The sequence below is a fragment of the Lampris incognitus genome, chromosome 10 (assembly GCF_029633865.1).
Source record: "Lampris incognitus isolate fLamInc1 chromosome 10, fLamInc1.hap2, whole genome shotgun sequence".
Taxonomy (NCBI): domain Eukaryota; kingdom Metazoa; phylum Chordata; class Actinopteri; order Lampriformes; family Lampridae; genus Lampris; species Lampris incognitus.
In genome coordinates, this window is record NC_079220.1 from 56,019,386 (window position 1) to 56,030,782 (window position 11,397).

Below are 11,397 nucleotides of genomic sequence, written 5' to 3' on the forward strand. Positions count from 1 at the left end.
CCATCCTTAACAGCATGCCTTTTTATGTTTTCACTGGCCCATCCTTAATAGCATGCTTTTTATGTTTTCACTGGCCCATCCTTAATAGCATGCTCTTTATGTTTTCACTGGCCCATCCTTAATAGCATGCTTTTTATGTTTTCACTGGCCCATCCTTAATAGCATGTTTTTTATGTTTTCACTCGCCCATCCTTAATAGCATGCCTTTTTATGTTTTCACCGGCCCATCCTTAATAGCATGCTTTTTATGTTTTCACCGGCCCATCCTTAATAGCATGCCTTTTTATGTTTTCACCGGCCCATCCTTAATAGCATGCCATAAAGTAAGACTGTGTTTCGTTTATCTGCAAGGTGTCATCGGCCAAAGGACAAGGACAAATGAGTCAGAACTTGAATTCCCGCCACTGTCTGCCTTTATTCATTCCAGCAGTCACATAGAGATAAAACATACAGATAAAACTATATTAAACACCAACGTGAAGGCTCAGTATCATAGCCTATGAAACTTTAACAGCTTTGTGTATCAGGATTCAAAGTCCCATCTTCCCATTTTTTTAACTGCAAAGGTGACATTATTAATCATTAAACAATTTCTTCAGCACACTGTCTTCAGACCCCACGATTCCATAATTTTCATTCTTTTTTGTGACAAGACTTAACATACTACACTGGAAGGCACCGCAAAAATATCTTAAATGTAAACAGAATTTGCATCGGTTGAGTAAGACTATATTCAAGTTCACTGTATATTATTAGTTCAGTAGCTACAGGTGCAGTTGAAAATGCAGGTGGCTTTGCAAATGGTTTTGAATTAGTCAGAAAAACACAATTTGATGTTCTTATTTGTGTCTAGCCACCACGTTTCGAGTCCGACACATATTTTGTTCTTGGTTCCTGTCCATTTCAGAGGCTATAACAAGAAAACTTACTGCTGGGTGAAGAATACCACAAATACAGAGTAGACGGAGTCCGCTGTGTAGACAATAAAGTTGACAATAGACATTATAGTGACCACCACCAGGTTATCCCAGGCACAGGGTTGGCCACAGTCAGGGGGTCTGCTGTTGCTCTGGAAGCTGTAGAGCGGCCAGATCACCATGGCTGTCAAGTACATCATGGCTGCCACAATGTTATAGACAGTCACCAGCTTGTCAAAGGGGATGGGGAAAAATGAAACCAGCTTTCCGGTGGTGACGATGATGATGAGGATGGCAAAGATGAAGCAAAGGGAGTAAATGGCCACGCACCACTGGAGGCCCGGGAACTTGGAGTACCTCCCTGGGTTTAGCGAGGTGAAGATAATGCAGGCCACAAAAGCCTCCAGCATCTTTAGGAGACCGGGTACTGTGGAGAGGAAGCCACTGATCTGCCCACTCGGACGGAGGCGAGTCAAGGCCACTTCGCCAGCATACGCGCCAAGACAGAGCCAGGACAGTACGGCGGCACTGATCTGGCGGTAGCAGGTCTTACAGGTGAAAAAGGTGGGATAGATGACCGAGGCGGCCAGGCACATGAGGGTGGCCAACATGGCGAAGGCGATGGTGAAGTCATCCCAAGAGAAAGGCACCTTGGTGCTGAGTGAGGTGCACTCCAGAATGAGGATGAGAAGGGTGAAAAAACAGCAGAAGCACCAGGTGAACATGCACCAGGCCCAGTAGGAGGGCAGCTGATGTCCCACTGATGCCACCAAGCTGAAAGACAGACAAGCGAAGACGACGGCAACCATGCGCACAATGCCCACGGGCTGGGTGAGCGACCGCACCTGCACATCCATCATGGGTGAATTGTGTTGGCGTCGCACAAAATCGGTCCGTCTGAATTCAGGAAATCTTTCTTTTAGCGTCCCTTGAGCACTTCTTCTCTCAGTCTCTTTCAGTGTATTTGGTCTTCCCTTTTTCCAAGTCCTAACGAAATAGTCCACTCAGTTCCTCCCCTGGAGTAGATCTGCCGCGTCATCCTCCTCGGCCGGCCGTGTCCTCTTCCTGCCTCCGACCCTCTCCCTCGCGTCTCTTCGTGATCATGTCCCAGCCCAGACACTGAACCGAGCTCGTCCTTTTCAATCCGAATTCAACCACAACTGTCCCGAACAGCTGTGTTCTCTGTAAGTGCAACTGTTACGGTGGCGGCGTTTACTCAGAGGGACCGTCCAGGACGCCTCTGTGGGCTGTCACGTGCAGTGAATGATGGCTCGTGTCATGTCCCTGGTTGGACACCAGCTAGCTCTTATCACCCAGTGGACATTGGTCCCCGGTGTGAACTTTATTCCGATGCCAAGCTCCACCCAGCTCTGTGGAGCGTGAGTCCCCTGCTGCTCTTATCTCAACCTGTCACCTCCTGTCTTGGGGTTGTGCAGAGGGAAGCGGAGGTGGTCATTCTGACTCAGCCGGTAAACAAAGCAAAGCGGATTACTGGCGGAGTTTCTAGGACCAGCGTAGCGCAGGTGCAGAAAGTAACCCGACAATTGGCCGAACAGACAGTCGAAGAGAAAAGAAAAGGTGGATTTATTGTGTTGGCCCGACTAAAACTGGACTTTTAAGACACACGTAAGCGTGTTGGTCTGACTGAAAGCGTACTAAACTGGATTCCTCGAAGTGGGACTAACACACCTAGATGACGCGGTTGGGGATGGAGTCGCTCTGGCATGTATACGCCTCAGTCGGCCCCCGAACCTGAACCGGCCTAGGCGTTCTGCACGCCATCCATAGCCCCCGCGGCGGCCTTTCACCCAGTAGCAGCCAGCTGAAAGGGGGCATGTCGCCACCTACCCTACCGGGGTCGGACACACTTGACCCCGCCAGGGTCACGACTGAGCTTTGACGTCGATGGTGAGCCCGGGCCTTTGGACCGGTTTCCGTTACGCATGATTTTCTACTTCTTTTCCCAACATTGTTCCTCCCACTTTCCGTCCCCCCCCCCCGCCCCCCCCCCGCCCCTCCTCTGACGCTGCCTGTCGTCGATATGCGCCCAGCACGGACATACAGCCGCCCAGTCACCACCGACCTGCACTCATTGAACTGTAAAGGAAATCAGTGCCTGACACGGTGTTCACCCCCCACCCCCACCCCCACCCTCTCTTTCTCTCTTATTGAATGTAAACAGAGGTACAGAAAGTGGAGTTGGGGTGGAGGGGGGGGGTCACCTTACATTTAACCACATTATCTTTAGACATGAAGACGCACCGCAGTGAAGCAAACAACCAGGGAGGAGAGGATGACACCATCAGGGAGGAGAGGATGAGGATGACACCACCAGGGAGGAGAGGATGACACCACCAGGGAGGAGAGGATGAGGATGACACCACCAGGGAGGTGAGGATGAGGATGACACCACCAGGGAGGTGAGGATGAGGATGACACCACCAGGGAGGTGAGGATGAGGATGACACCACCAGGGAGGTGAGGATGAGGATGACACCACCAGGGAGGAGAGGATGACACCACCAGGGAGGAAAGGATGAGGATGACACCACCAGGGAGGTGAGGATGAGGATGACACCACCAGGGAGGTGAGGATGAGGATGACACCACCAGGGAGGAGAGGATGAGGATGACACCACCAGGGAGGAGAGGATGAGGATGACACCACCAGGGAGGAGAGGATGAGGATGACACCATCAGGGAGGAGAGGATGAGGATGACACCATCAGGGAGGAGAGGATGAGGATGACACCAGGTATGCGCTATTTACTCTATACATACATACACACATATATATATGTATATACATATATATATATGTATATACATACATATATATATGTATATATGAATATACATACATACATACATACATACATACATACACATATGTATATACATATATACATATATACACACATATACACACACACACACACACACACACACATATATATATATATATATATTTGGGGGGGGCGTTTCCTCCCTTTTTCTCCCCTACTGTGCTTGGCCAATGACCCCACTCTTCCGAGCCGTCCCGGTCTCTGCTCCACCCCCTCTGCTGATCCGGGGGAGGGCTGCAGACTACCACATGCCTCCTCCCATACATGTGGAGTCACCAGCCGCTTCTTTTCACCTGACGGTGAGGAGTTTCCCCAGGGGGGTGTAGCGCATGGGAGGATCACGCTATTCCCCCCCAGTTCCCCCTCCCCCCTGAACAGGCGCCCCGACCGACCAGAGGAGGCGCTAGTGCAGCGACCAGGACACATACCCACATCCGGCCTCCCACCCGCAGGCACAGCCAATTGTGTCTGTAGGGACGCCCGACCAAGCCGGAGGTAACACGGGGATTCGAACCGGCGATCCCCGTGTTGGTGGGCAACAGAATAGACCGCCACGCCAACCGGACGCCCCATGTTGTGATTAATCGAAGCCGTCTGCATCAAGCTGCTGAAATAAACACCACTTAAGTGAAACAGACACACTCAGCAGAACAACAGTGCACAATGCTGTTAGATTTTATTTGTATTCTTGGTGACGTTGAACTGAGGCGTGTCTCACCGCGATAAGGGGACCCGAGAGTGGGCGGAGAGATGAAGAGGAAGACCACAACCTCTTCGTGTAGGTTTACATTGAACGTGTTTAAGCCGAGGGTAAAGAAAAGCCAACATGACTTGTACAGAGACCACACAGCGTACAGGGACAAACTCCACCGCAGAACAATCAGCAGCAGACCCAAGACGTGTGGAAACGCCCCGGCGGGCCGTAAACCTGCCGCCCCGTGACGTAGTAGACAGAGGCAGTCCAGGGCATGTCTTGAGTTTTCTACTTAACACCCCCCCCCACCACGCTCCGCCTCACGCCTCAAGCCTGAATCCACCGTTTGCCCGTTAACGAAAAACCCCAACCCTCGGTCCTACGTGGAGGTGACGTAGAAAACCAGCCGTACAGAGTAGATGGTGTCGACGATGTAGGCGACGAGGTTGACGCAGGTCATGAAAGCAATCACCACCACTTTGTTCCACCGGCAGTTCCTCGTCAGATCCGAGCAGTAGTCCGGCCTTGCTTCGTTCTTCAGGCCGTAAAGCGGCCAGATGACCACGGCGGTGGTGTACATCAACACGGCCAGCGCGTTGCAGCCCGTCAGAACCTTGTCGAGGGGGGCCGGGAAGAGAGCCAGCACGCGGCACACGGTGACGCCGATGACGAGCAGGGCGAACACGAAACACACGGAGTAGACGGCAACGCACCACTGAAGCCCCGGGTGAGAGGAGTACCCGGTGGACTCCAGGCATATGAAGATGATGCAGGCCACAAAGGCCTCCAGCACCTTGAGGAGGCCCGGGACTGTGGACAGGAAGCCGCTGACGTCGCCAGGTTTGGCACGGGTCAGCCCAACCTCTGCGGCGTATAAAATGAACGCCAGGAAGGACGTAACGGTGGCGCCAATCTGCTTGCCGCAGGAAGAGCAGGTGAAGAAGGCTGGGTAGATGATGGAAGCTGCCAGCACCTGGTGGGAAGAAGGGTCATTCGTTACACAACAGCAGTACTACAGTGCTGCCCAACACACTGCCGGTGAATACAAGTCGGCCATGTTAACGCCGACGTCCCATAGCTGTTAATGTTACGAGATGCTGTCACCTTCTAGAGCAGTGTTTCTCAACCGGGGGTCCGCGGACCCCTAGTGGTCCGTGGTGTAATTGCGAGGGGTCCGTCAAAATGAAATATCTTTAAGAAAAAGATCCTATGACATTTATAGAAATAGGATTATTTTACTCAAATGTGACTGAGACCTTTATCTACCTAAACTATAAAGGGTAACAGGACTTTTTTCTCTAATTACATCTGTTTCACAAGTGTAATTTATTGTATTTTAATAAGAGATCTCGCTCCCGTTTGCATTGTTAAAAGTTACTGCATAAGAATTCTGTTTTGTTACATATATCTGAAAGTTACTGAATACATATTCTGTTTTGTTACATATATCTGAAAGTTACTGAATACATATTCTGTTTTGTTACATATATATCTGAAAGTTACTGAATACATATTCTGTTTTGTTACATATATCTGAAAGTTACTGAATACATATTCTGTTTTGTTACATATATCTGAAAGTTACTGAATACATATTCTGTTTTGTTACATATATCTGAAAGTTACTGAATACATATTCGGTTTTGTTACATATATCTGAAAGTTACTGCATAAGAATTCTGTTTTGTTACATATATCTGAAAGTTACTGAATACATATTCTGTGTTGTTACATATATCTGAAAGTTAGTGAATACATATTCGGTTTTGTTACATATATATGAAAGTTACTGAATACATATTCTGTTTTGTTACATATATCTGAAAGTTACTGAATACATATTCTGTTTTGTTACATATATCTGAAAGTTACTGAATACATATTCTGTTTTGTTACATATATCTGAAAGTTACTGAATACATATTCTGTGTTGTTACATATATCTGAAAGTTACTGAATACATATTCGGTTTTGTTACATATATCTGAAAGTTACTGAATACATATTCTGTTTCGTTACATATATCTGAAAGTTACTGAATACATATTCTGTGTTGTTACATATATCTGAAAGTTACTGAATACATATTCTGTTTTGTTACATATATCTGAAAGTTACTGAATACATATTCTGTTTTGTTACATATATCTGAAAGTTACTGAATACATATTCTGTTTTGTTACATATATCTGAAAGTTACTGCATATGAATTCTGTTTTGTTAACTATATCTAAGTTACAACTGAAAGCTCTTATTTTTGCCCCAAAGAGTGAATAAATGCTATAATGCAATTTAAAATGCAGTTTCTACTGTTTCTATCAAACTGCAACCCCCCTCCCCCAAGATCAGGTGGAGGGGTCCTAAGGGTAGATCCAAAATACGCAGGGGGTCCAGGACCCCAAAAAGGTTGAGAACCCCTGCTCTAGATTACGTGCCCGTTAGACTCTTTAAGATGTCTGCAAAGCCGTACAGCTGTGGTAGTTCTTTTCTCCATCCGGGCCACAGAATCGGTTGCATTACACCAGCTGGCATGTTAACTGGGGATGGAGACACTCTCCACATACCGCCGTTTAAAATTTTGAGCAACTCGGACAAACACCGGCCGAAACACATCCCTACAGAAACGGGAAAATGTCACGCTGGTGATGCGGAGATGTAATCTACCGACCCAACACTCAGTATTGCAGCAGAACGGTGTTCCCGCGATAGTCTGCAATACAGTAGATCATCTGCGGTTGCTCTGGTCCCCGGATGCCGTGTTTACGAGGGTGGGAGGTGTCCGCTGCTGAGCTGCGGGCGCGCTTGTTTGCAGTTCTTGCTGCCGGAGGGTGGGACAGACTGGAGAAACGACCGGTTTTAGCTTTAATTCTCCACAGAGCGTTCATGGCATCCGTTTTGCAGTAATGTCACACACAGGCCTACCTCACGACACCGTCAAATCACTGCTCAGTTCAACCTCTGACAGCTTTGACTCCGCCCCTCTCGGTAGGCACCCTTGCCACCTCTGGGACACAGTCTTGCCACCCCATTTATAAATCAGATAAGATGCTTTTACAGTATATTTTATGTACATGCATGGCGAAGGTCAATGAGACCCGCACCAAACTCATCTCAAACAGTAGAGAACAAAATATATTCAATGAAATCCGAGTTCTGAATAATACTACGTTCAGAATAATGTCCATTGCCCCCCCCCCCTCCTTGAACCTAATGCCACCACCCCTTTGCCACCCCAGGACAAAATCTCTACCCCCGACACTGGTAGGCACAAGTTGCTATCGGCAGAGTTATAAAGTTCACGCACCATGAGGGTTGCCAGCATGGCAAAGGCCGTCGTGAAGTCGTCCCAGGAGATGGGCAGCTTTGCGTTGAGGCGAGACAGCTCCAGGACCAGTATCAGGAGTGTGAGGCAGAAGCAGAAGCACCAGGTGAACATACACCAGGTCCAGAAAGAGGAGGTACTGCGGCCCACCGATGCCACCAAGCTGAAGGAGACGCAGGTGGAGATGACCCCCAGCATCCGCACGATGCCCACCGGCGCCGTCAGCGTCCTCAAGTCCAACGTGACCATGGCAGCCGCAGTCCAGTGGTTCTGACCAAAGCTTGTGTTGGATCTTCCCGTTTACTGTTCGCCCTGTGAGCCCCTTCGATACCGCTCCTTCCTCGGCGTTAGTCAGTACTACAGAAGACTTCTTGTGTTTATTTTTTATTTTTCTTCATCCGTCTTCCCAGCTCTCTACCCGTGGCTTGTGCTCGTTGCGGTTGCTCGCTATGTCCGGGGTACTGCGCCTTGAGCCTCTGGCCGCTCCCTCCTGCAAGTGGATGTTATGTGCCGTTTTCTCAGGTTATCAGTGACACATGGGGCACAAGTAAATACAACACGTCATGAAGCTGTACAGCAGCTGGATGAGGGAGCACCGTGTGATCGCGTGACACACTGAGCAAACAAGGGTGTGGCCGCTTCCTGGTTCACGTTGACCATTTCTGGTCTTTGCCAGCTTCCGACAGCCTGCTGTCATGAGCCCGCCCACCCATGAAGCTATTGATTAAGCAACAATATCACAAGAAGTGTGTAGGTCAACTCTATCAATGTGTTATGGGGGCATGATGTGGTACTCAGCGTAGCACTAGCATGGTGGGGGGGGGGGGTGGAAGGAAAGACAGGAAGAACAGAGTGACCAAGGAAGACACGAGGGAGCTGGTAAGCAATGTGGGAAGAAAAAGGATGGGTGATGATAATGATACTACATTTTATTTGTGGGCGCCTTTCAGAGCACTCAAGGACACCTTACAGAAGACAAGTGAAAACCAGCAGCACATCACTACAAGGCAGGTAGACAATAAAAAGTTAACACAACAGATAAGTAGGAAATCATCATCTGCACACAGCTCAGTGCAGCGTGGAGCAGACAGTTTGAAAAGGTGCGTTTGAGATGGGATGTGAAGGTTGAAAGAGAGTCAGTGTTGTGAAGGTCTTGTGGGAGAGAGGTCCATAGGCGGGGGGCAGAACGACCGAAGGCTCTAGACCCCATGGTAGTCCAGCTCTAGACCCCATGGTAGTCCAGCTCTAGACCCCATGGTAGTCCAGCTCTAGACCCCATGGTAGTGCAGCTCTAGACCCCATGGTAGTCCAGCTCTAGACCCCATGGTAGTCCAGCTCTAGACCCCATGGTAGTGCAGCTCTAGACCCCATGGTAGTGCAGCTCTAGACCCCATGGTAGTCCAGCTCTAGACCCCATGGTAGTGCAGCTCTAGACCCCATGGTAGTCCAGCTCTAGACCCCATGGTAGTGCAGCTCTAGACCCCATGGTAGTGCAGCGGGCCGATGGTGTAGTGAGTTGGAGAGCAGAAGAGGCTCTGAGAGTGTGGGAGGGCGTGTGGATATGAAGGAGTTCAGAAAGATATGAAGGAGCTGGGTTATTAAGGGCCTTAAAGGTGAGGAGCAGGATCTTGAAGAAGTCAGTACGGTATTTAACAGGGAGCCAGTGGAGCTGCTGAAGAAGAGGAGTGATGTGATCTACGGAAGGAGTTCTGGTACTGATACGGGCAGCTGAATTCTGGACCAGCTGAAGTTTATGGAGACGCTTGAGGGGAAGACCCAAGAGGATAGAATTACAGTAGTCAATACGGGACATAACCCGGGTGTGGGTGAGGATGGTGGTGCTGTCAGGTGTAAGTGACGGGCGAAGACGATCAGTACTGCGTAGGTGGAAGTATGCAGGCTGGATTGACTCTGTGTGTGTGTGTGTGTGTGTGTCCTTGTTGGTTCCCACCCTGCTGAGGTTGTTGGTGTCCAGCGTGCTATGCAGGTGTAATGGTTGAAACAAAGGCTTGTGGCCATATTTCACCTTGTGACTCTATGGTGCGTCGAAAGGACGACGTTTCCACAGGCCCAAACCCCACCAACAGAGCAGCTCGGGTGGATCAGCTGTTCTCCCAGCTCACAGCTGCTTTTCATTGCTGGACTGAAATCCCATCATGACTCTCACGCTGGGAGCTGGGAGCGTCGAGTAGCCGTCTGAGGAATTCACCGCAATGTTTCAAACGGGGATGAGTTTCTGTGACACGTTGGGCTTAAAAACGTGCTGCCTTGGTCAGACTGGGGGTCAGAGTGCTGACAAAAGGCCCCCACACACTGTATCCATGTGTGACTGCAGAAACGAGGCTGTTCAAGGCCGAACCCATCAAGCCGCCAGCCTCAGGTTGAGAAAGACGGCTGGAAAATATTTCATACTTTGAAGGTTGGCAGTCCGTGCACAGACGGGTGGGGGTGGGGTGGGGGGGCATTTTCAGCTCTTTTTCGCCCCCTTTTGACGATAGAGGGAAACTGCACCGCTGGGAAAATCACCAGCCCAAACACCATTTTAATGTGATCAGACAATGCAGAAATGTATTTTTTTTAAAAAAAGAAACGTTTGCCATAATTTGATTTCACTGATTAAATCTTAAGTCAGAAAAGTTTCTGTGAACTCTATTCAGATCACAGACAGACAGACAGACAGACAGACAGATAGGTAGATAGATAGGTAGATAGATAGATAGATAGATAGATAGACAGACAGGTAGATAGATAGATAGACAGATAGATAGATAGATAGATAGATAGATAGATAGATAGATAGGTAGATAGATAGATAGATAGATAGGTAGATAGATAGATAGATAGATAGATAGGTAGATAGATAGATAGATAGACAGACAGACAGACAGACAGACAGATAGGTAGATAGATAGATAGATAGATAGATAGATAGATAGATAGATAGATAGATAGATAGATAGACAGACAGACAGATAGATAGATAGATAGATAGACAGACAGACAGATAGACAGATAGATAGACAGATAGACAGGTAGATAGATAGACAGATAGATAGATAGACAGATAGATAGATAGATAGATAGATAGACAGATAGATAGACAGATAGATAGACAGATAGATAGATAGACATAGATAGATAGATAGATAGATAGATAGATAGATAGATAGATAGACAGACAGACAGACAGACAGACAGACAGACAGACAGATAGACAGATAGATAGATAGACAGGTAGATAGATAGATAGATAGATAGATAGATAGATAGACAGATAGACAGGTAGATAGATAGATAGATAGATAGATAGATAGATAGATAGATAGATAGATAGACAGATAGACAGGTAGATAGATAGATAGACAGATAGACAGGTAGATAGATAGATAGATAGATAGACAGATAGACAGATAGATAGATAGACAGATAGACAGATAGATAGATAGACAGGTAGATAGATAGATAGATAGACAGATAGACAGGTAGATAGATAGATAGATAGATAGACAGATAGACATATAGATAGATAGACAGATAGACAGATAGACAGATAGATAGATAGACAGATAGATAGATAGATAGATAGATAGATAGATAGATAGATAGACAGATAGGTAG

At 47.8% G+C, this 11,397-nt stretch overlaps 2 protein-coding genes across 2 annotated transcripts; both read right to left on the bottom strand.

Moving 5' to 3' along the window:
* Positions 1–396: 396 nt before the first annotated feature.
* LOC130119932 (myeloid-associated differentiation marker-like) lies at positions 397–2,179 on the bottom strand. The gene has a single exon (XM_056288531.1). The coding sequence runs from the start codon at positions 1,775–1,777 to the stop codon at positions 926–928; it is 852 nt and encodes a 283-aa protein (XP_056144506.1). The 5' UTR covers positions 1,778–2,179; the 3' UTR covers positions 397–925.
* Positions 2,180–4,320: 2,141 nt separating this feature from the next.
* LOC130119939 (myeloid-associated differentiation marker-like) lies at positions 4,321–8,254 on the bottom strand. Its single transcript, XM_056288539.1, has 2 exons — positions 7,762–8,254; positions 4,321–5,430 (listed from the first exon to the last, which is right to left on the bottom strand). The coding sequence occupies exons 1-2, from the start codon at positions 8,026–8,028 to the stop codon at positions 4,837–4,839; spliced, it is 861 nt and encodes a 286-aa protein (XP_056144514.1). The 5' UTR covers positions 8,029–8,254; the 3' UTR covers positions 4,321–4,836.
* Between the last annotated feature and the right edge of the window lie 3,143 nt (positions 8,255–11,397).

Bases quoted from the DNA above. Each gene is read 5' to 3' on its own strand.
- LOC130119939 (XM_056288539.1), bottom strand. From the start codon at position 8,028: ATGGTCACGTTGGACTTGAGGACGCTGACGGCGCCGGTGGGCATCGTG. The intron at 5,431-7,761 runs GTGCGTGAACTT...TCTTCCCACCAG, and splicing joins CCATGCTGGCAACCCTCATG to GTGCTGGCAGCTTCCATCAT.
- LOC130119932 (XM_056288531.1), bottom strand. From the start codon at position 1,777: ATGATGGATGTGCAGGTGCGGTCGCTCACCCAGCCCGTGGGCATTGTG.